General features: G+C 41.9%; 1 protein-coding gene across 6 annotated transcripts in view; it reads right to left on the reverse strand.

Moving 5' to 3' along the window:
• ACP3 (acid phosphatase 3) overlaps nucleotides 1-25415 on the reverse strand; it is a 65458-nt gene that overhangs the window by 14385 nt on the left and 25658 nt on the right. For 2 of the 6 annotated variants that reach the window (XM_078071766.1, XM_036089933.2), the window contains 4 exons: nucleotides 24627-24709; nucleotides 22464-22567; nucleotides 18864-19033; nucleotides 5099-7287 (listed from right to left, as the gene is read on the reverse strand). In XM_078071766.1, the coding sequence (XP_077927892.1) occupies nucleotides 7169-7287; nucleotides 18864-19033; nucleotides 22464-22567; nucleotides 24627-24709 (476 nt within the window). In that variant the 3' untranslated portion in view covers nucleotides 5099-7168. Of the gene's footprint in view, nucleotides 1-2408; nucleotides 2601-5098; nucleotides 7288-17358; nucleotides 18212-18863; nucleotides 19034-22463; nucleotides 22568-24626; nucleotides 24710-25415 lie in introns of those variants that run through there. The other 4 variants (XM_078071763.1, XM_078071765.1, XM_078071762.1 and 1 more) reach the window with 4 other exon arrangements.

Below are 25415 nucleotides of genomic sequence, written 5' to 3' on the forward strand. Positions count from 1 at the left end.
TGGTGTGTGCAGGCCCAAACCACACCTTGTCAGCTGGCCTTAGCCTGTGGGGCACTCCAGGCCTGTGGAGCTCCAGAATGAGCCTACAGGGAGGAGGGAGGCCAACTTCCCCAAAGCTTTCTGAGTCTGCAGCTTTAAACTGGCAACAGCCCCAGTTTGGACTAGCTGTTTGATGGGGTATCGGCTTCTCCATCCAGCAAGTGTCTCTTACTGGAGGATATCCTGCGCACCCCAACTCTGGCAAGGCAGTCCAGATTTCTCCAGCTTGGCCTTCAGGGAGAAAATGCACATTTGTGTCGGTTACGGCTTGGGTCAGGCAGATGCATGTACTCCTGTGGTCCTGCCTCTCCCTATAGGTGCTCTGTTCTAGGTCCCTGGCTCCACTGGAACACATCTTGTCAGCTGCCTCCAGGCCTGCAGAGTTTCAATCAGTCTTGAACCAGCTGCAGAACCCCCGGGGTGGAGGGAACCCACCTCCCAAAACTCTTTCTGAGACAGTAACTTTAAGCTGGTGACATCAGTCCCCATTTGGAGCAGTTGCCTATGGGGTCCTGTGTTCGTTCACCAGTCATCAAGGCTCCCAGGTTTCTCATATTGGGGGATACCCTGGCAGCCCACCAGGCCCCTTCTTGGTAAGACAGCCCCAGACTTCTACAGCGACCTTCAGGGGGAATATGTACGTTTTGTGCAAAATTAACTGGAAGGACGAGGAGGCCATGTGGTTTAAAACCAGACATATACTGAAGGGTAAAATTTGGTGACAGCACTACAAAGGAAGGGCCAAGTCCTTGAGGCACTGTGAAGGAAAAATAATATAAGCTAATAAAAACAGAAAACCCAGTTAAAGAAATTATGTATCTGTGAGCTTTATGAAGGCAGGGTCTACAAATAATTTAGTACTGTATTCCTTATGTCAAATAATGGCACAATGGTACTTAATCTTTCCTTGAGCTAAGATTCTCTTTGAAAAATATGAGAGAGGGATGCCTGGGTGGCTCAGTCGGTTAAGCATCTGCCTTCGGCTCAGGTCATGATCCTGGGGTCCTGGGATCGAGGTCCCGCATCAGGTTCCCTGCTCAACGGGGAGTCTGCTTCTCCCTCTGCCTGCCACTCCCCTGCTTGTGCTCTCTCTCTCTGACAAATAAATAAATAAAATCTTAAAAAAAAAAGAAAAATATGAGAGAAACTAGGTACCCTACTTCATTCTAAGAGTGGGCACTTAGCAAATGTTGGTGAGATTAAATTAAATTGTGTACATAGCGTTATGTCTTTTTTTCTTTTTCCTTCACTGAATGGCATGGCTAACTTTCTTAACTTTGATGGACACAATTACAGACCTCTTTGCTAGAAAAACAAACTCAGGGTTTCCTGTTTAGGGAAAAAAAAAAAAAAAGACCTATTGCACCTAACTTCCCTTCCTCCCAATGTTTTCCTGCAGTAATATAAAAGACGTTAAAAATAAGAATGAAATCATAACAGTGCTACAGAGAGTGGCAGTGGCAGATCAGATATTTTGTGAAATTCTTCAAAGATAAGCAGATAAGATTGAACTGATGAAGAAGTCAAAATGGGGAAATTGTAGTCAGACTGCAAGAGATGAACGTGATTCATTCTGAGGGAGCCACAGATAAGGTTGGAGCTTCGCTCATCACATTGTAAGTAATATTCCAAGCAAACGAGAATCTTAATGCAGTTATTCAAGAAGATATTTGTTGGGAAAACAGATATACATGACTAAAAGGGAAATTAAGACTAGCCATCCCTACTAATGCATAGAATTCTTCATTTGTGGATTATGATTCCTGAATATTTGAGAAAAACCCAGAGCATGAAAGAGAAAGTCCAAGATTAATAAATTAAAACTGAGCCCCGAGAAACAGAGGTAATTTAGGGAGCAGAAGAGAACTTGAAAAAAATTCCAAGTAGGATTTTTTTTTTTTAAGATTTTATTTATTTATTTGAGAGAAAGCGCGCACAAGCGGGGAGTGGGGGGGCGGGGCGGGTGGAGGGGCAGAGGGAGAGGGAGAAGCAGGCTTCCTGCTAAGCAGGGAGCCCGACAGGGGGATTGATCCCAGGATCCTGAGATCATGACCTGAGCCGAAGGCAGATGCCCAACCAACTGAGCCACCCAGGCGCCCCCCAAGTAGGATTCTTAAGGATTCAAGAATAGATTACATTCATAAAATAAGAAGTGGCCATTATGAAAAAGGACCAATCAATAAATAGGAACGTATTCTTAGAAATAAAAAAAGAACGGAGTTGCTGAAGACTAAATTAGTGTTCTGGAAAATAAAATTTCCTAGGATGTAGATAAATATTAAAAAGCTGGAAAACAGGTGAGAGAAGTTGAGCATGGAGGATAAATCCAGGAATTTCAAGTTCAAGAATACAATTTTCTTGAGTCAAAGACAAGTGTAAGCCAGATTTAATTAGACAGGAAACAGATACACATGCCTATATACATTCTAGTGAAATTTCAGAATTCCATGGATAAAAAGAATACCTTAAAAAGATTTAGAAAAAAAAAGAAGAGAAAGAAACAACACCAGATTACTTACTTTGGATGAGAATGATACCAATCAGACTTCTCATCAGCAGTCCTGTATGTTAGAAGACAACAGAATACTACATTCACATTCTGGGGCAAAATGGTTTTCAACCTGAGAATGTATACCTTGCTGACTGATAGGTAAGTGGAAGGGCAAAATACACACATATTTGGACATGTCAGAATCAGAAAGCTTAGTGCTCAAGTATCCTTTAAAAAATTACTTCAAGAGGGGCACCTGGGTGGCTCAGTCGTTAAGCGTTTGCCTTAGGCTCAGGTCATGATCCCAGGGTCCTGGGATCGAGCCCCGCATCGGGCTCCCTGCTCCGCGGGAAGCCTGCTTCTCCCTCTCCCACTCCCCCTGCTTATGTTCCTGCTCTTGCTGTCTCTCTCTCTGTCGAATAAATAAATAAAATCTTTAAAAAAAAAATGTAAAAAAAATTACTTCAAGAAAATGAAAAAAAAATAGTACAAGAAAGAGGACACCATGCATTATAAGAGCAGTGAAAAATGTGAAATTTCAGAAAATCTAGGTATAAGTATAGCTCATAAAATTCATGCTAGTCACTAGAAGAACTAAAACCAGATATTGTTGACAGGATTGCCTCTGATGAATGGAAGTGGGTAGAAAGAACTTTTACCTTGTATTTTATACCCTTCTGTATTAATGATTTTATTTTTGTTTTAAATACAATTACTTGTAACAAAAAATTTAATAAAAAATTTAAAAGGCACTCCTCCCCCAATCTAACAGTACTTATATTCTAAGTGTGTTGTCAGATTCCTTCTTTAGAAATTTTATAAGAAGATGAACTAGTTCATTTAGTATTGGATGGTTTTGGAACAAGTCTGGGGTGCTGCTGTTAAGACAGGTCTGCAAATAAAACATTTCAGAAAAATCCTTGATCAATTCAGCACACATACAAAAAGTCAGATGTATACATATAAGAAAGATGACTTTCTTTTCTTTACAATAACCTGAAAGTGAATCTTGCAAATTAAAAAAAACTAAAAAAAAAAAACAATCCAAAACTTTCTTTCTGCTTCAAAAAGTTTGTCATCTTGTGGTCTAAAGTGTAATTGTCTAATATGGTAGCCACCGGTCACATACGGCTGTTGAAACTTGACATGTATCTAGTTCAAACTGAGATGTGCTGTAAGGGTAAAATACACATCAGATTTCAAATACTTTAAAAAAAAACTGAAAAATATCTCATTAATAATTTTTAAAAGACTAATTACATGTTGAAGTGTTTTTTTTTTTTTCAGAGCACTGGGTTAAATAAATTTTATTAGAATTAATTTTATGTTTATTTTAAAACCCATATGTGGTCCTTATTTGTGGCTTGCATTGTGTTTCTATTATTCAGCCCTGGTCTAAAGCATCAATATGTAGCACACATCCATTACTACTCAAAGGGGGTTTCTATAAAGAGAGTTTTGAAGGAGAAAACTCACATTTTGGCTTTCACTTGCCAAGAAACTCCCCTGGCAATGAAGAAAGGATCAATGCTAGCAATATTAGAACAAGACAGAGTGAGAACAGGAAGTTGGGAGAATAGGGAACATGACTGAATTCAGGGAGAAGAAATGCCATTTCTAATATAAAAAAGTTTGTTGGTTGAATGACTTCCAATAAAATGTTTGCTTCTAAGGCTTGTACTCTTTTAATACCATAAATTATTCTTTTTATAATCATATTCTCTTAATAATTTCTTTATGCAATGCCATTCTAGCTAGGAATTCTCTACCTACAATTTCCTTAGAACTTTTCTACATGTATATTGATATTTTTTATGTTAGGTCATTTTCCTACATTGATGTGGTAATTACTACATTATTCTAATCCGGTACAAAGGCCTCTATACTGATTCAAATTGCCCAAAGTGGGCAATACATCGCAGAGCAGAAGTTATCTCAATCCTAGTAGTTATCTTTCAAACAATATTTATCCTCGTGTCAACAGAGCTTCTCCGACCCATCTGAAAAGATCACTTTCATCAGTAGAGGGAATTTGCATATTTTTCTGCAAAAGATGGATGATTAGCTTATTTCCTGAGGAATGTTACAGTGCATTTGTGTTCTCTTCTTTGTCACTATAGATCATTTCTCACTTGTGATTTTTTATTCTGTCATGAACTATGAAAAACAATTACAGTATTTACCAACAGAGCAGCTCTGTGGAAGGTAAAAGAAACAGTAAGTTGGGAGTGAGAGCTTTCTTTACAATAATCAAGAGATGGTAAAGGAAGAGAAATGGGGGATATTAAAAAAAAAATCCAGGGGCGCCTGGGTGGGTCAGTCGTTAGGCGTCTGCCTTTTGCTGGGTCGTGGTCCCGGGGTCCTGGGATGGAGCCCCGCATTGCATCGGGCTCCCTGCTCAGCGGGAAGCCTGCTTCTCCCTCTCCCACTCCCCGTGCTTGTGTTCCCTCTCTCGCTGTGTCTCTGTGTCAAATAAATAAATAAATAAAATCTCAAAAAAAATTCCAGAAACAATAGAAAGTAGGGGTCCTTTTAGCCATTGCCAGTATTAAAAGATGATATCAGGGAAAGGTTGTGAACGCTTTTACTTTTACATTCTATCAACCCTGTGTAAGGCTGTTGTTGGGGTCAAACACCTTAATAATCACATTAGGGATGGACAATTTAGGATTTAGGTCAGTGATTAGCAAATAGGTCCTCTATCAATGTTTGTTAAGTAAGTAAGAAAATCCATGACTTATGGTTCTATTTTCTACTTCTATTTTCAAATCTCATGACTTATTAGCATAAGATGTTATGGTCTCGTTACTAAAATGGCTGGCTACTTTACAGAGAGAGTAATTTGTCCTTTGTTCTTGCTGCTATAGATGTTTTTCCCCTTCCCAGGTTGAGAATGAAGCCAGATCTTGCATTTCTTTGCCTACGTGCCTTTTGTGTTGCAGGAGGAAGCAGCAGTTGCCAGGCAAGAGAACACAACTTCCTCCTTCGCAGGCTTTTTTTTTTTTTGCAATAGCCTTGGCTCAGGGAGAATTATATAGAAAGTGATAGAGGTAAGTGCTTGAAGTTTACAGGAGAAAGCTGTGGAATCCAAGGGGAGAGGAAGATTCCTGAGACTAAGAGATGGGGCAGGGTTCTAGGAGGGTTTCTGGTTTATAGGCATCACCCCAGGAAGGGGACTGGACAACGTCAGGATGGTGAAGTCCAAGTGTGTGGCCTTGGAAGCCATGCACAGATGTCCTCTGCCTACCTTCAGGAGACCATGTGGGAATGGACAGTGTGTTTACTGGAGACCAGTGTGGACAGCAGCCTAGACTAGGACCCTTATCCAACTCTTCCCACCAATTACATTCTGGGACCTTTAGTAATACCTGAGAAGGTGAAGAACCCTACCAATGAATGAGACTGACTTTCCCACCAACTGGATGGTTAAAGGCTCAGCATGGGATAAGATTGTTTAGAATACATTTCAGGCTAAATGCAATGGTATCATTCATGAAAGTGCTTGCTTGGACAATGACCAGTCCATAGTATGAAATGAACAGGTGTTCACCAAACATGAGAACTAGATGTGACTTCTATGTTCATCTAGTCCAGACTCTTCATTTTTAGATTACGAAACCAAGGTTTAAGACTTAAAATAGCTTGTTCCAAGTTGTTGGTCTGAAGCCAGGGCAGAGCTGAGGCAGGGTGTCATCAACCTTCAGCTCACTTTTCTTTCTAGTTTGTCACTTGAGAAATTCAGATCTATTTGTGGTGATCAAATACATTATTATTTCATCATGGCCATGAAGAGTTCTCATCAAAGTAAATCTCTTACTTTTAAGATAAAATAAAGAAATCGGAACTATAAAAGTATCTAGGTCTGATGATGGTAGACGTAAAAAAGAAGAAACGTGGCTGCCTGGAATTTCTAGTTATTTCCCATTATAGAAGTTGTGGGGAAAATGACCCGAGCTACCATTACAGTAGTTGATATTACAGGTTCTGAGAATGAAATATCTCTCTCTAAGGCAGTTTAAATACAGCTATGTGCATGTATGTGTCTTAGCACATATACGCACATACAGAAATCTGTTAGCTACCAAACACTGGGTAGGAGTTTCTTTTCAGGAGTGTGTACATGTTTGTATTAAATCTACTTAACAGCTAAAGAAATGATTTATTTATACCTTCTAATTGGGTCTTACTTCTTAAGAATCATCCTACATGATACTACTTCTAGTTTAATTGTCCTCATTTTCCAGTCTTCTTTAATCTATGTCTTTGTCACACATTGTAAGCTTTTGCTCTTTGCAGGAAAAAGGCTGATTGGAGTTCGATTTCTTCTTTCTTTCTAGACACACATGCCAGAGAGTGTAACTATCCTTTGCAGAAGAGCCTCCTTCTAGCCGAGAATGAGAAGCCTGCACTACAATGAAGAGTGTAACCATCAGGAGACCTAACCAGGTAACCTGGGGTTCATTCTTCAGTCCCTGAGTCTCTATGAGCTCAGACCCTGCTCTAGAGAGGCTCGAAAGGAAGGGTGTGGGGAGGGTGATGTCCACATGGTGAAAGCCTGTCCTTCGAAGGAGGCATCACTGAGAGATGCTGTGTCCAAGGAGGATGGTCCGGTGTGTCTGGCCTTAGCCAGCCATCTATTCAGATGTTCCGATAGGGGTCCCTGTGCCAGCAGGGCCCGTGGCGGAGGAGGGTAAACAGCAGCACCACTAGGACACCAGACACCAGGCAAAAGGCAACGGCAAGGGTGACCCTTAGAACTGTGGAAAAATTGGAAGAGCAATAATGTAAAATTAATGGATTAGGAAAATATAAAGATTGTAAAATTAATAGGTGAGCAAAATAGGAAGAGCACACATCAGTGCCTTGATTGTAAACTTCAATGGCATTTCTGAAGCAACCTTGAAATCAGCATAGTGTTGTTTTTTTTTTTTAAGATTTTATTTATTTGACAGAGAGAGACACGGCGGGAGAGGGAACACAAGCAGAGGGAGTGGGAGAGGGAGAAGCAGGCTTCCCACTGAGCAGGGAGCCCAATGTGGGGTTCGATCCCAGGACCCTGGGACCATGACCTGAGCTGAAGGCAGACGCTTAATGACTGAGTCACCCAGGTGCCCCGATTTCTTTTTTTTTTTAAGATTTATTTATGGGTGCTTGAGTAGTTCAGTTGGTTGGGCATCTGCCTTTGGCTTGGGTCATGATCTCAGGGTCCTGCCCTTCCACTCATGCTTTCTCTCTCTCTTAGATAAATGAATGAAATCTTTACAAAAATAGATTAAATAAATAAAAGATTTATTTATTTATGTGAGAGAGAGAGAGAGAGAGAGAGAAAGGCCACAAGCAGAGGGAGGAGCAGAGGGAGAGGGACAAGCAGATTTCCCACTGAGCAGGCAGCCTGATGCAGGGCTGGATCCCAGGACCCTGAGACCATGACCTGGCCAAAGTCAGATGCTTAACTGATGAGCCACCCAGGCACTCCCCACTCTGGCCTTTTTTTTTTTTTTTTTTTTTTTTATTAAAGTATTTCTAAGGTCCTTTCCCAGCATTAACTTCATGCATTTTTATACAGTTAAAATGATCAATTGCTCATGGTCTCAGGGTCAAAGGAAATACTATCATTAATTGGGTCTAAAAGAAATGGAATAGCATCTTCTAGCTTCTGAATATGATTTTCAGTAAATATCTTTTAGAGAGGAAACCTTGAGTACCTGTTAACAACGGCAAGCATTTTTGGGATAACTGTGTACTATTGCTAATCTGTACCTTTATTTATACATATCCCTTTCATAGCTGACCAGTCATGGAAAGATATATGGGGTCATTTTTTATGAGATGCTATTCATTATTTTATCTGGAAAATTACCTTACACACACACACACCTTAGTCCATGATACTGTATACATCACAAATATAAATTTGTACCATCTCTAAATGTATGTCTGATCTTCACTAAAAATAAAGGATTGCTTGTTGGCTTAGACAGTAGGAGAGCAAACATCTCTCCGATCCTGGCAGCTCTGTCTACAGAAGCCCTAGTGCTCCATGGAACACAGTTGAAAATCACTTATTTAACCTAACCTTATCATTGCAGAGATGAAAAAAAAAAAAGTAGAGGGATTAGATAATTTGGCTAAGGATAAGCAAATAATTGTATTTGGGTTGGAATATGTGGGCTTATCAGTCTCATGATTTTAAAAACCTTCTGTCCACTAATGACTTCCAAATTTAAATCTTCCCCAAACTCAAGACTCATATATCCAACTGTGTGCTTGACATATTCCCTTGGACATCTAATAGGCATTTCAATCTCAAAAAGTCCAAAAACTAAACTCCTGATTCCCTTGTGTCCTCCCCTACCCCAAACTCTGTTCTTCCTGCAGCCTTCCCCATTTCAGTTGATGGAAACTTCCTTCTTCTAGCGTCTCAGCCCCAAAGTCTTGGAAACTTCCTTGACTCCTCTCTTTCTCTCACATTCTGCAATCAATCTGTCAGGAAATCCTGTTGGTTCTACCAAAAACTATATCCAGAAACCAGGGATTTCTCCCCTTCTCTGCCACCGCCCTGTTTTGAACCATAATCAACTTTTGCCAGAATTATTACAACATCCTCCTGACTTGTTCCCTAGTTTCTATCCTTTCTCCCCTACAATCTATTTTCAACACAGCAGCCAAATGACTTCAAGTCAAATCATGACACTCCTCTACTTGAAACAAAGCCTGCAATGAATGCTCATCTCACTCAGAATGAAAGCCAAAGTCCTAATGATAACAGTTTATGAGACTATATCATCCGGCCTGATTAACCTCTTGGAGTTCCTCTCCTACCACTCTCCCTTCACTTACTCTTTTGTCCACATGGGCCTTCTTGTTGTTCCTTAGACATGCCAGAAACACACCCATTTACTGCCTTTGCTGTAGTTGCTACCATCGCCTAGATGCTCTGCTCATGAATCTCTGCTTAGGTAACTCCATCACCTTCTTTGCTCAAATCTCATCTTCTTCTATTTTTTAGATTTATTTATTTGAGAGAGAGAGAGAGAGGGAGAGAGAGCGAGTAAGCAGGGGGAAGGGCAGAAGGAAAGAATCTGAAGCAGACTCCCTGCTGAAACTGGAGCTCGATGTGGGGCTCGATCCTACAACCCCGAGATCAGGACCTGAGCTGAAATCAAAAGTCAGATGCCTAACCAACTGAGCCACCCAGGCACTCCTCAAATTTCATCTTCTCAGTGAAGGCTTTCTATTTAAAGGTGCAACCAATATGCCCCTTCCCCACACCAACCCCCAGCTTGGCACTTGGGATTCTCACCTTCCAAAGTATTTATTTATTATGTTTATTATTTATTACCCATCCCTCTCTCCCTCTAATAGAACATAAGCTTCATGAAGGCAGAAATCTTTGTCTTTTTTGTTCATGAATGTATCCCAGGCACTTAGAATAGTACCTGGCACATAGCAGGTGCTCAATAAATATTTGTGGAAAGAACTCACAGGTTCTCAATTCATAGTTCAGTGCTTTTCTCATGATGTCAGGATGCCTCTTAGCATCATGAGAAGGTGAATATTAATAAAATTAGATCCTGGTGGACAGGTGCCATTACCACTGTGAATGGAGTTAATATAAAGGTGGAGGGAACTGAATAGACTTGAGGAAGGAAGGAAAGGAATAAATGGAAATGAGGGAAGAAGGCAGAGACTAATGAATCTTTAAAATTAATGTTCATGGGTGACTTTCTGTATTTGGAAATTTATTTTCAATTTTTTTGGCTATGTTGTCATAGTAGTCCCATGGAATATGTTTTCTCAATCTTTTTTCCTCCTTCATTCTTTCCCAGACATGCAGTGGGCACACACCATATGCTAGGCCACCTATTGGCCTAACCCAGTATTGGGTTCTGGGGTTCCATGATCCCTGCTTTTGGGATCATCAATATCTAGTGGGAGAACCAGATAGACAATTATGAGATCATGTGATAAATAGTAAAATAAAAGTGTAAAAGACTTGCCATTGGAGTAGAGAAAAAGCTGAGATTAATACAAAGCTTTCTATTTAGAAGAGAAAGAGGTTGGAAAGCCTTCTCAGAAAATGCTAAGATTTGAGCTGGACTTTGAAGTAAATAAGACTTTGCCATGAGACAGAATGAGTTGCACAAGAGTGCCAATGAGCAGCTGCACGTGGCTGAGTATAGTTCCTGGTGAGTTGAGACCAGAGAGGTAGGTTGGGGCCTAGGTCTTTGAAGGTCTGGTTTGTCATGGGGCACGTGGAAATCATCAACAAGTATGACACATGGAAGTGACATGGCCCAATTTGTGTTTAAAACAAGAAAACAACTGCAGAGAAAGATAGGATGGTGGAGACACTCTAGGCCTGCTGACTATAGAAATGCCTTTGACAAGATACTGAGGGCTCAGTGCTGGACATGTGGTCCTGACGATGCGGATGAGGGAATTCTAGCATACTCCTGAAGTAGAACCGACAAGCTCTGTCGTGGACTAAATGTACTGGTCAAAGAGAAGTGGAATCACGGCCACTCATGGGTTCTAGTTTGGGTGAAGAAGATGATTAGGCTATGAACTGAGATTGGAAACACATTAAAAAGGGTCAGTTTGGAGTGGAGGAGATAATAAATTTCATTTCAAATGTAGGCTTATTATCCTCGTAGAAAGGGTCAATAGGCAGCTGGAAAAAACAGGTCTTCTGTATGGAGACATGGAAATAAGGATTGTAGGTGTAGAAGATGAAGGCCTGGGTAATAGTGGCCCATGGGGAGGGTGGAGTGAGGGCACCAAGGACCTGATCATTTAGGGGGCTGGAGGAAGGTATGAGTCTGAGGACATAGAAAACACTCAGGAGAGATTCTCTCTCTCCCTCTCTCTCCTTAATTTTTTAAATTATACACTACCTTGTACTGTGAAGGATTTTGTGAGTTTGACAGAGTAATGTTCTAGAATCTGAGAAAAAGAGGGAGTGATCCGTCGTATCTTACTGCAAAGAGACAGTGGTGGAAATGACTGAAAGCCCTCTCACCACATGGGAACACGAGAAGGCTGCTGAAGGCAGTGTGAATCAGCACTCCTTTTCTGAAAACTATTTTGGCAGTAAGTATTAAAAGCCTCTTCCTCTTGCTGTTACTCCCCAAGTCCTGTCTACACTTCCTCTCTCCCCTTTGAACAAGTCTGCCCTCACTCTCATCCTTGGATGACTGCAACAGCCTCCCAGCCATGCTCCCTGCCTGCAGTCCCACTGCTCTCCAGGCCATGCTCCCCACTGAAGGCAGAGGTCTTTCTAAAACAAGAAGCCTGTCCCGTCATAGGTCCTCTGCCTAAAACCTTTCTTTTTTTTTTAAAGATTTTATTTATTTGAGAGAGAGTGAGGGAGAGGAAGCAGGGGGAGGGGCAGGAGAGGGAGAAGCAGACTCCCCGCTGAGCAGGAAGCCTGACTTGGGGGCTCCATCCCAGGACGCTGGGATCATGACCTTAACCGACTGAGTCACCCAGGTGCTCCTTTCTGCCTAAAACCTTTTAATGGCCAGAGCTACTCAACTTGACCTGAGACACTTAATGCCCACCTCCTCAGCATCTTTGCGCTCTAACCAGACATACTCCTTCTAATTCCTAAAATGCCCCATGCTGTCTCTAGCCTTTGGGCTTCTACACATTTTCTTTTGTTTGTAACATTTTCATCTTTCCTCACCTCCACTCACCCAGTTAATTCTTTCTCTCCTTCAGGCTTTGGTTTAAACATCACCCCCTTTGAAATGTCTTCTCTGACCTTTTAGACTTAAGCGAATTGCCTTTCCCATATGTCCTTTATTATAGTATTCACCATACTTAAAACCATTAGGGCTTGTTTAATTCTTTTTTTTTTTTTTTTTTTAAAGATTTTATTTATTTATTTGACAGAGAGAGAGAGAGCGAGAGCAGGACCACAAGCAGGGGAGTGGGAGAGGGAGAAGCAGGCTTCCTGCCGAGCAGGGAGCCCGATGTGGGACTCGATCCCAGGACCCTGGGATCATGACCTGAGCCGAAGGCAGATGCTTAACGACTGAGCCACCCAGGCGCCCAGGGCTTGTTTAATTCTTTATCTCCCTGTCCTCCTTGCCTGCCTCCCTCCCCCACCTCGCCAAGGGGTCTAGGTCACATGGGGACAATTTTCTTGTCTTGTTACTGTTTCCTCAGCAGACTTAATGCTTCCTCCATAGGCACCTATTAGGTACATAATAGGTACTCAAAAAATAGCAACTGTTTATTAAATATTCATATTCTTTGATCCACTAATTTAATTTTTGGGAATTTTGTCCCAGAGGGATGGATAGTCAACAAGCCAGTGTAGGATGGAGAAGGAAAATGATACAGTAGAACTATGGTGTTGACGAGTGTGAGGCTTGAATTCTGACCCTACCACTTGTGGCATGTTATTTTCTGAGGCTCAGTTTTCTTCTCTGTAAAATGGGGATATGTGATATTGGTAGGAAAATGAAGACAAGTTGCTGAATTAGGCACCAGTGACTTTCAAAAGGGATGTTTCCAAAGAGAGATGGAGGGAAGAACGTAATTTTTTCGAAAAGTTCAGGAGTGAGAGAGAGATGAGGAAATACAGAATGTAAATGATTAGTTCAAGAAAATTGGGATTGAAGAAAGTGAGAGCAGGTGCTTGAAGCTGTTCTTTGATGAGAGATTTGGGCATGTTCCTAGTAGAAGGAAGCCAGTGCAGAGGAAGTAAAATGAAGCTAAGATTCATCGAGGTCCCAGGAGATGAGGGGTGGGATCATATGCATGAGGAAAGGAGTTAGGTAACTCAAGGAGGAACATGTTTTCCTGAGGGGCAGCAGAAAAGGCAGGTTTGGGCTACTAAGATATTTTGAGGTAGTGACAGGAGAACCTAAAAGACTTTTCAAGGGACTATCTTTCTCTTCTCAGGATATCTCATAAGAATTAAAGAAGCCAAGATGGAATTAAAAGTTTGGGGAAAATAACAAGGCTTTCCTGTAGAATATAGGAAAAGAGTCCAGTAAGGGTGAATACGTTTGCCAAGCAGTGTTGAAAGATCCAGCTGGGGTTGGAATAGAAATTTCAATATTCCTAATTTGCAGTGGTAACAATAGGCTTCTGCTTCACTCAGCTGTTCAGAATGCAGAAACTGTGTGGTTGGTTTAATCTAGGTTGGATATTGCTGTGGTGGGCAGGGTATGGGATGGACCACTATTGTGATATCAGAATTGCCTAGATGAGGACAGGGAGTAAGGAGTGAGTTGGTGTATACCAAAGCAAGTTCCCAATGTCATTAATGAATGATGACACATGTCCTGGGAAACTGATGATAGTGGCAACAAGAATGAGAAACAGGTGCTGTAATTGGCCTTCTCTCTGAGGGAGGGGAAGTGCTGGAAGGGGTATCATGGAACAGGGGCTCTAAATAGCAATGGGGGAACAAGAGAATGCCAAGGTAACTATGTGGAAAACAACCATATAACATAGACAAATTGGCATATACATATGTATATGTAGTCAGTGACTGGGTCTTTATAGTACAGTCACATTTGAGGCTCATTAATAGCTTTTCTCCCCTATTTATTGAACAGTTAGGTTCTAGGCTTCTGATATCTGGGTCCAGCCATGAAGAGGTCAGGCTAAGTATGAAGGGCTGAACATTTATTTATTTATTTTTAAAAGTTAATTAATTTATTTTTAGAGAGAGAGAGAGAGAGAGACAGAGTGGTGGGTGAGGCAGATGGAGAGGGAGAGACAGAATCTTAAACAGATGCCCTGCTGAGCAGGGAGCCCAACCTGGGGTTGGATCTCACAATCCTGAGATCATGACCGGAGCCGAAATCAAGAGTGGGACGCTTAACCAACTGAGCCACCCAGACAACCCAGGGCTGAACATTTATTCAATTAGTAAATTTTGACTGAAGGTACCAGATTCTAGGCATTGTCTGAAGAGTCAAGGAGGAAAAAGGTCTGGATCTTGCCTTGGGCATGTGCATATTTACTGCAGAGTCTCAGCTTTACAAAGATTATAAGGGGAAACTAGAGCTTCCCACCAGTAATTCTCCTTCCCACTAAACATGTGATGTTGGAGATTGAGAGAGGGTTTGGGAGAGGGCTAGCAAAGAAAGTCTGACAGTGTCAGTAAAATTTTGGAATTAAGGAAGTATTTTCTAAATTTTTTAAAAGATTTTATTTAATTATTTGAGAGAGAGAGAGAGAAGCAGGAGAAGTGGCAGAGGGAGAGGGAGAAGCAGACTCTGCACTGAGCAGGGAGCCCAATGCGGGGCTTGATCCCAGCACCCTGGAATCATGACCTGACCTGAAGGCAAATGCTTAACGATAGAGCCACCCAAGAAAGTCCCAAGAAAGTATTTTCTAAAGAAAGAATTTTATCATTTTCAAGTAACATAGTATGGAACTTAGACTTAGGAATTTCCCAGCAAAGATTCTGCTTAATTTAGTTGATAGGAGAATGAAATTGATTGGGTCTACTAGCACTGGTGAATAACACTGCTCACAGGGATGGGTAGGATTTCATGGGTGGCGGGGTTGCCAGGCATTCTGCCTGTCCAAGATTTGTCCTGTATTTAATGGTCTGTCCTGCTTTCTGTATTGGCTTTCTCAGGACACCCGAAATGTTCTGTAACCATCTTTTTCCCCCCCAACATATAAAAATCCAGCAGTTAAAGCTATCATTCAAATGTATCTGAGCACCCTATACTTTTATTTGCTAAATTTTGTGGCCCTACTAAGGAATCATTCAATGCCTATAACCTTGTGTACTTTGGCCTGCTTAATGGTGTCTCTGTCAAGGCAAATAGGACTTCCTGTTCCAGGAATTTCCCAACACTGATCACAGTCTGTCTTTCTGAAATTTTTACCCAACACTGATCACAGTCTTTCTGAAATTTTTACCTGCTGCCCCAAGCATCACTCTTTGAGACCACAGAACAAATCTAACCCTTTTTCCTTAAAGGAGTTCAGTTATTGAATTCACTTTGTTGGAGACCACCTCATGTTATAGACTTTTTTTTTTTTTTTTTAAAGATTTTATTTATTTATTTGACAGAGAGAGAGAGAGCACAAGTAGGCAGAGTGGCAGGCAGATGGAGAGGGAGAAACAGGCTCTCCGCTGAGCAGGGAGCCGGATGTGGGGCTCGATCCCAAGACCCTGGGATCATGACCTGAGCCGAAGGCAGACGCTTAACGACTGAGCCACCCAGGCGCCCCTCATGCTATAGACTCTTAATAAGCTCCCTATGAGCTAAAACCAGTGGTGTGCTAGTAAACTGGATCAAAAACACAAAAAATAAAACTTTGATGTGTGGCATATGCTGATTTCTGTGGTGAAAATGCTCCTGCTCTGACACCATGACCAATTTCACACTGCTGAAGTCAAGTCTTTGAATTCAGAGTTGGGAAGGGATGTGCACATTCCACTCTTGAGGTTGGTAAGCGCTGGCTCCAGCACAATCCCTAAGTTTTCGTTTTATTGACATATTTTGTAATTAGTTTCACTCTTTTTGAATACTGAGTTGTTGATACTGGTATCTTTTTTTTTTTGAAGGTTTTATTTATTTATTTGAGAGAGAGTGCGCACGAGAGAAAGCACGAGTGGGGTGAGGGGTAGAGGGAGAAGCAGGCTCCCCGCTGAGCAAGGAGCCCGATGTGGGGCTCGATCCCAGGACCCTGGGCTCATGACCTGAGCTGAAGGCAGATGCTTAACGACTGAGCCACCCAGGTGCCCTGATACTGGTGTCTTGAAAAGAACTTTATAAACACTCTACACATAGGTTTGATAAGAGGAGGTGATAGATTGGCTATGGAGAATAAAGGAGAGGATGAGATCCAAAGTAACTCCCGGGTTACTGGGGATTACTACTAATCAAGATAGAGACAAGACAGTAGGTTCAGGGAGGAAAGGTAAGTAATTTATACATTCCTCGAGCAAATATTTATTGAGCACTAATCCATGTCAGGCACAGGTATTTCTGAGGACAGATATAAGAGAGAACACAACAGATAAACATCCTTGCTTTTGTGGAGATGATATTTTATCTTATTAGAATTGGCCCCTTGAGGGAAACCTGTGGGAATCTCCTTGGACCCAGAATCTTCTTCTTCTTCTTCTTTTTTTTTAAAGATTTTATTTATTCATTTGAGACACAGAGACACAGAGAGAGAGAGCACGAGCAGGGAGAGAGGCAGAGGGAGAGGGAGAAGCAGGCTCCTTGCTGAGCCAGGAGCCCGATGTGGGGCTCGATTCCAGGACCCTGGAATCATGACCTGAGCCGAAGGCAGATGCTTAACCATCTGAGCCACCCAGGTGCCCCGACCCAGAATCTTCTGCTGAGTAACTCCCCTACCCTTTCCAGGTTCAAGCCACTAAGACATTTGATAAATGGCTTTCTAGTACCTTGTACCACACCATTAGAAACCGCCATCCAAACTGATTTCAGATGGTGCAGCTCTTACCTCTTACAGGTAGCCTTTCGTGCCATTCCTTACTGACTCCCTCCCTCTGAATCCAGTTAACTCTTGTCCCCTAGCAACCCTTGTAGTCATAAGATATAAGCCTTGTTATTCTGTGTAATCTGTATCTTTTTGCTTCCCCACTACATTGTACATTTTCCAAGGGTGTTTTCTTGCAAGTTCCCCTTTAATAGATGAAGTAGAGCCATCCATCAGCTTAGCCTTTTTCTGAAGCAGTAAAGTCCAAACTAAATACATTTTCAATGTAAAATATTCATCTAAGCCAGTCAAAATCATTTTTACTTTACATTAATATTTTCCCTCTGGTTACATTAAAATAAAATCCCCAAACAAAACTAGAACCCCTCAAATCTGTCCTTCCAGGATTTTATTCTAATTAAACACACACACATTTTTCACAGTTCATTATAAAAGTAATGTTTTTGAACTCCCTACTAGTGACTTTATTCACTCTTTTACATTTGGCTTACTGCTGGAGGAAAGGTACATGCACGGGGGAGGAAGGGTAATTAGATGGTAGCGCTGGGGCAAATATTTACTTGGGAAAAAAATAATACAAATAAATATATGAATCACTGTCTAATGTCAGTCATCCCATAACCCACTAGGCAAGGGAATGGCTTTGCTCTGGACTCTGGCATCCAGTAGAAACCATCTCTAGAAACCATTTCATCTTTATCTGTAACGGTAACGTGGCACGGTGTTCTCTAGACGTGTTGCATCTGCCACCCGGCAAATCTATAGGACTCTAAAGAGTGTCATTTGCACACAATTTCTTCTTGTACAGTGAGTAGTTTCCGCAGGACCTGTGAGCTTGCTTAGGTTTTCTGAAGGTCTCAGGATCAAAGCCTTACACATCCCTTTTGTCCCCAGAAAAGCTATCACACAGCCATACCTTCGACATTCCAGTGAGTTTTGATCTTGGAGGCATTTAGAACATTCTTACATTTCTAATTTTGTTCCAGTCTGATACATGTCATCGTACTTTCTCTCTTAAATCAACTCCAGAGTCAACATCTCTTACCATCTTCAAGAGAAACCACTGACGTAGGGCTCTCATCTCTGATGTGTTGTGCACCTAAATAAAATTACTTATTTGCTAGGATGTTTGTGCTCCAAGAGCTGCCGTATATATTATAGACAGCAAAGTTTTCTGGCAAGTTTGCTTTTGGTTTCTTCAAAAGTAACATGGATTTTCCAGGGCTAAAGGACACAAAGAGGTATTTACTTTTCAGATTTCCTACCCAATACGTTTTAACATAAGTAGAAAAAGATAGTACCAGTTTCCCAGTGTAGATGATTTCTCTGGATCGCTCCACTGTATCCATTTCTCTGCCTCTCCTTGTGAGAAGGCTGGAACTAATAGATAAGCTGGTCCTTTGCCCATCTGCCTAGGATTAACTTCTTCCCTTCCTTGCTCTCACTCTAGATTGTGGATTTTGTTTGAAATCTGTTTCACTTCTGACACTTAAAGAATGACCTCATTTAATCCTGCTCAAGTGATAGCTGGGAGTTCTTAAAAAAACAAACAAACAAACCCAAAACATTCTATGGGGCCAATCATATAGCTCATGGCAGCCCCATGAAATTTGATCTAAACTTTATCTCTGATTCTCTTTTGACACGTCCTTTTCTATTAACACTGAAAAAACCAAGTCAAAGTTTAGGCCAAGTGGGGGCAGGACCTGGTGGAGAGGTAGGAGTTGACTGAAATTGGGGGTCCCTGAAACAGACAATTATCACCCCAAACCCATTTCCTTCAAAGCTGGGGGTGATGGCCGAGTTATATTCTCAAAGCCACCATCTGCCTGGAGAAAGGGTACTCTGCCTTTCTAATCCATAACATCCCCAGTACCTTGGTCATTGCTGGTGGGCATACACTCCGTGGACCAGTCTTGGGGGATCACAGGGGCAACCAGCTCAGCAAACTCCATCAGAGAACAGCTGGGAGTGCAGCCTGGCAACGTGAGGGGGTATGGTTCATGCTGGGTCTCATTCCGGTAGTACATCTCTACGAAGTACTCCCTGGTGGAGGAAGGTAGAAGACGGAGCTGTTAGTTCTGTGTTGTTGAACTGCCATTGAATTATTTTCCACCTGGCCTATGTCAGCTGTAGTTAGAAGTTAAGAAGTTAGGGGCATCTGGGTGGCTCAGTCGGTTAAGCATTTGCCTTCAACTCAGGTCATGATCCCAGCCAGGGTTCTGGGATCAAGCCCTGCATTGGGCTCCCTGCTCAGCGGGGAGCCTGCCTCTCCCTCCCCATGCACGCACTCTCTCTCTCAAATAAATAAAATCTTAAAAAAAAGAAGTTAAGAAGACACAAGTTAAGAGGAGAAGAATTTACAGGAGTGAGTAGATATTAGCTAACTTAAGTGTGGGAGTGGGGAGATTGGGGCAGGTTGGCCAGATCCAGAGGGTGGAAATGGGAGGGCTGGTTTGTTAGATAACCAGGGGCAAAAGAGGTGGGGACCAGATACTTAATTGGAGAGGGAGCTGAGAGGCGATGGTTGGGGGAATTGGGGTGATCTGATGAGCCTCTGAGTAAGAAGTGGGGGGCAGGTAGGGTATTGGGTTTTCCTTCTCTTATTCTCTCCCCTTCATGATTCTCATTTGCTTCATTTTCTCTTTTCCTCTCTCAGGATTTCTTTTAGGTTTTCCTCTGAATGAGGGTATCTCTGCTTTCCGTATCCAGGCAATAAACCTGGAACTGAGCAATATTTAACACATGTGCTTAAATATACATCCAGACTTTGTCAAAATTACACCTCAGAAAGAGAGTGTGGGTGTATACCTAAGTCCTTATACTCCCTCATATTTGATACTTTATTTGAAAAAACAAGGTGTATGCCAACCTTATAAAACTAGTTATGAGGGCCTTACGGACTCATTTGCCAAAGAGGCAGGAGAGAAACAGTAGTAGGATTTAGTGATCATTCTTGGGGTAGTAACCTCACAACTGCAAACAAGTCTTCTAAAATGTCACTTTCAGGGGCGCCTGGGTGGTGCAGTTGTTTTGGCATCCGACTCTTGGTTTCGGCTCAGGTCATGATCTCGTGGTCATGGGATTGGAGCCCCCATTCGGGCTCGGCGCTAGATGCGAAGTCTGCTTGAGATTCTCTCCCTCTCTCTCTGCCCCTCTTGCTTGTGCTCTGTCTCTGTCTCTAAAATGAATAAATAAATCTTTAAAAAAAACTTCACTTTTGGGGTGCCTGGTGGCTCAGTGATTAAGCATGTGCCTTCGGCTTGGGTCATGATCCCAGGGTCCTGGGATCGAGCCCTGCTTCGGGCTCCCTGCTCAGCGGGAAGCCTGCTTCTCCCTCTCCCTCTCCTCCTGCTTGTGTTCCCTCTCTCGCTGTCTCCCTCTCTCTCAAATAAATAAAATCTTTAAAAAAAAAAAAAACAACTTTGCTTTTAAAAGCCACATAAACAGTAGTAACCACAAATATTCATTTAGAGATATGTTTTTAAAAACTTCCGAATATTATGTGAATGACTACTTATACCCTGGGATGACTTTCCCAGTAATAGCATCTTTTATCTCAAGATGCTATGGCAAAGATGACTAATAGTCGATCAAAATTCATGATTCTCTTTCCATATAATAGAGTTATGGCTGAAAAGTGACATTTCCCAGATTCCCTTGCATGTAGGTGGGACCAAGTGACTACACACATTTCTTGGAGGTATTGTGGGTTTTGTTTCAGACCACCACAATAAAGCAAATATCAGAATAAAGTGAATCGAATTATTTGGTTTCCCAGTGCATATAAAAGTTATGTTTATCCTATATAGTAGTCTATTAAGTGTACAATAGTGTTATGTCTATAATTAAGAATACTTTGTTGCTAAAAAAAATGCTAACCATCATCTGAGCTTTCAGCAAGTGGTAATCTTTTCGCTGGGAGGGTCTTGCCTCAGTGTTGATGGCTGCTCACTGACCAGGGTGGTGGTTGCTGAAAGCTGGGGCGGCTGGGGCAATTTCTTAAAATAAGGCAACAGTGAAGTTTGCCATATTGACTGACTCTTACTTCCACAAATGATTTCTCTGTAGTATGTGATGCTGTTTGATAGCATTTTACCTATAGTGGAACTTCTTTCAAAATTAGAGTCAATCCCCTCAAACCCTGCTGCTGCTTTAACAATTAAGTTTATGTGATATTATCAGTCCTTTGTTGTCATTTCAACAATGTTCCCAGCATCTTCACCAGGAGTAGTTTCCATCTCAAGAGACCATTTTCTTTGCTCATCCATAAGAAGCAATTCCTTATCCATTAGTTTTATCATGAGATTGCAGCAAGTCAGTCCCATCTTCAGGTTCCACTTCTAGTTCTAGTTCTCTCACTATTTCTACCACATCTGCACTGAAGTCTTAAATCCCTCTAAGTCATCCACGAGGGCTTTGGAATCAACTTCTTCCAAACTTCTGTTAATGTTGATATTTTGACTTCTTCCCCTGAATCATGAATGTTTTTATGGATTTAAAATTGTGAATCCTTTCAATATACTTTGCCCAAATCCATCAGAGAGGAATCACTAGGGGCACCTGGGTGGCTCAGTCAGTTAAGCGTCTGCCTTCGGCTCCGGTCATGATCCCAGGGTCCTAGGATTGAGTCCTGCATCGGGCTCCCTGCTCAGCAGGGAGCCTGTTTCTCCCTCTCCCTCTGCCTCTCCCCTGGCTCATGTTCTCTCTCTCTCTCAAAAAAATCAATAAAATCTTTAAAAAAAGAGGAATCACTAGTGTATCTATGGCAGTTAAAGCCTTACTATAGACCTTAAAAAGATGGAACCTTGGTCCCCAAATTACACCATGGGTGAGTCACCTCCTAATGGCCAGGGACGTCTCTCTCTCTTTTTTTTTTTTTAGGGGGGGAGGGGCAGAGGAAAAGGAAAAGAGAGAATCTAAAGCAGGCTCCATGGCCGGTGCTGAGCCTGATGTCAGGTTTTATCTCACAACCCTGAGATCATGACTTAAACCAAATCAAGAGTTGGACGCTTAACCAACTGAGCCACCAGGCGCCACAAGTGAGGGACATCCCTATTGGAGTATTAGATGAATGAGAAAGAAATGTCCATTGGGATAAGCCTCTGAGAACCTGAGGTTCATTTGTACAGCAGCCAAAATTACCCTTATTAGTTAATATATCTGGAAAACAGTTTTAGGGGACTCAAAATTGGCCCTAATGGTGAAGACACAAATTAAGATGCATACAAAGAGTTTGGATAAATTGTTTCATGAAATTTGAAAGTGGAAAAGTAGCAATATTTTTAACTTAGGGAATTACTTTACATAGTATATGATTTTATTTATTTTTTATGATGTTCCGTTTATGATTTTAAATTTATGTACCTAACTGAAAATTAAATATTTCTTTAAAAATTTCAGCTAATAATAACAATAATAACAAAACCTGGGGGCCAGTGGTATTAATTGTGAAAAGCACCTCTTAGATACTTACCCCTTCTCAAGATACAATTCCATTATGTGGCAGGAAGCATAGGGAGGAAGGAGTCCATTGTAAACATCTAGTGCCATCTGTAGGCCACTCACGGTAGTGTCATGCTGTGGGGATTTGAAATAAATCATTTTTGATCTTTACCTCTGGTTCAGATGTACATTCCATGGGTAGTATTAAGCACTTGTAGAGAACTATGGTTTCTGATTCACTTAAATTTGCCATACCCCCATGTTAGAAGGGAAGAACTAATTTTGGTGGAGCATCTGTTGTGTGCGAGGCAGTACGCTTTTTTTTTACATATCATTATTCCCATTAAAAAGATGAACAAACCCAGATAAATTAAGTAACTTGCTTAATGTCATATAACCCCAAAATGGAAGAAAGTAAATTTGAGTCTAGTGTTCGGGTTTTGTACCATGCTTTTTCCCAGTGGAACATCTCTGTTTTAGCTTGTTTCATTGATTTTCATTATATTTTAAAATATTTTGGAACATATTAATGCTAGATTATATTTCTTCTGCAGATTAGAATAATGTGTGATTTTAAAGTTGGGGAAAAGGGGTGCCTGGGTGGCTCAGCCAGTTAAGCGTCTGCCTTTGGCTCAGGTCATGATCCCAGGGTCCTGGGATCGAGCCCCGTGTCAGGCTCCCTGCTCCGTGGGGAGTCTGCTTCTCCCTCTTCCTCTGCCTCTCCCTGATTGTGTTGTCTCTCTTTCTCAAAGAAATGAATTAAAAAATCTTAAAAAAGTAAAGTTGGGGAAGAACATATAAGATTATAAATGATAGAGAGGTTAAAATGTGAGGAGATAGAGCGCATAGCTGAAAAATAATTGTTAATTGTTTATCCCAGAGTGGCTGGAAGGCATAGGGCTGGTTTTCAGTCCCAGTTTGGCCACTAATTAATTACGTAATCTTTGAAAGTCCTCAGCTTCTATATCCACAAAATGGGCATAACATCTGGTTGCCTAAACTATATGGCAGTATACACATATTAAAAAGGGCTCAGAACTGATTTACTGGAGAAAGAACTAGACTTACAGATTTATAACTTGCCAGAAATCATACAAGTTAGAACAGGAAACCAGATGAGAAACTAAAGAAACTGGCAGAACGGACTGGTTTCCGGAAGCCCCTCTCCAGGAAGGACCACACTCTGTTCCGTCCATGAGCTCTTTGTCTTATACCATTCAGAACCTCTGCTGATAAACAAACTTCCCTGTATCTGGAGTCACCCCTTCCATCTTCCTGCAGAATGAAAACATGGCTTTCTCCAGCCAAACCACACCCGAGAAATCCTCTGTCCTAGAGAAGTGGGTGGGAAACCGAGTTCCCATACTGTGTGTCCTGGTTCCCTGCTCATTGCAGACTCCACAGACAGCCATTTCAGTGTTCAATGCACCCCTTGAATCTCCGTAGCCCCCCAGTCTCCCTGCCCCCCCTGAACAGTGCCTCTTTCCCTGGCTTCTGCTCCCAAGGCTGAAGTCTTCTCTGAGACCTCCCTTTTTCTTTCTGCACCCAGTTTGGCTCTAACTTCACATTGCGGCTCTTTTTCCCCTTCTCTCTTCTAGTCCCTTTGCCTCCTGGAGATTTCTATTTGGAAGTTCCCTGGCATTTCAAACCCAGTTGTCTAAATCGTTACATTCCCCTGGCCCAAGAGCACCTCAGTTAATGGCTCCACTCTCTTCCCAGTCCTGGAGGCTTGAAACATGGCCTTCGTCTGTGGTTTTACCTCCACATCGTTACTCCCCGCCCGCATCCCATTCATCACCGCATCCCGTTCATGCTCTGCTTTTAGTTTGGAACAGAAGTGATGCTTCCCTTCTCTGCGTCACCAAAGCACTTGCTTGCGCTGCATTTCTATACTGCTCTGCATGGTGCTTATGTCTTCTTGTCAGCCCTAGATTGTAAGCTCCTCAAGGACCAGAATTATGTATCTAATTTTAAAATTAAAATTTAAAATAAAAACAAAACAAAATACAATTTAAAAATGCCAATCACATAGGTGGTCATCTATACACATATTTAGGAGAGCTGAAGAATCAATATCTAAAATGTCTACCATCTACTGGGCAATAGGGAAATGATGATGAAGAAAATGAGGCTCCTGCCTTAAAGAGATCACTGTCTGACCGAATGGATGTTGAGCGGAGGTGAAAACACTTACTGCAGAATACATGACAAGTTTTCTGCGGTTTGATGGCTGAGTTGCACTCTTCATGTGATTGAGGATCTCACTGACCAGGACACCTTAGAAAAGACAGATCAACAAAGGAGCTGAACCAAACATGGGCTTAAACTTTTTGTTAATTCCTACTTCATGATTCTCCCTGCCATGATTCTTAAAATTTAAGAAAGGGAAAGAAATTACTTTGGTCTTGCTTTATGTTATTTTACTGAATCCCGACTTCTATCCCCCATTTACAGTGGGAAAGCTGAGGCCCGGCGACGTACAGTCACTCATATACAGGCTGGGCAAGGAGAGTTGGATTGACACACGAGGACCCTACTATCCCCAGGTTTTGTCAAAGCTTGAGATAGGAGGTTGAGGAACTTGGAAGGAATTACAAATGGCATTTTTCAGACAGTTGCTAGCTAGTGCTCTTCTCCAGGGCAGCCCTGAAATGACAGCCTGGCATCTACTCTGTCTTCATCCCTCTTGCTTCTACTCTCTGGGAGTCAAACCATTGGGAGGCCATGGGAGAAAGCAGCTCTCTGGATGTCTGTATAGGTCATGGAATATTTTCTGTGGACCATTTCTCCAGGTTACCCTGGGGATCACTATTAGGGGGCAGCCAGCATCTTCCATCTGAGGGCTCCATAGAGGAGAGCTCTTGCCCTTCATGTTGTTGTTCCTGAGGTGGTGAAGGGCAGGCACACAACTCAGAGTCTCCATCCTCTTGGCAGACACTGAAGGCTGAACGGTATCTTGGGGTGGCAGGTGCTGGCTTGAGGA

This window comes from Halichoerus grypus, chromosome 1 (assembly GCF_964656455.1).
Source record: "Halichoerus grypus chromosome 1, mHalGry1.hap1.1, whole genome shotgun sequence".
Classification (NCBI taxonomy): Eukaryota; Metazoa; Chordata; class Mammalia; order Carnivora; family Phocidae; genus Halichoerus; species Halichoerus grypus.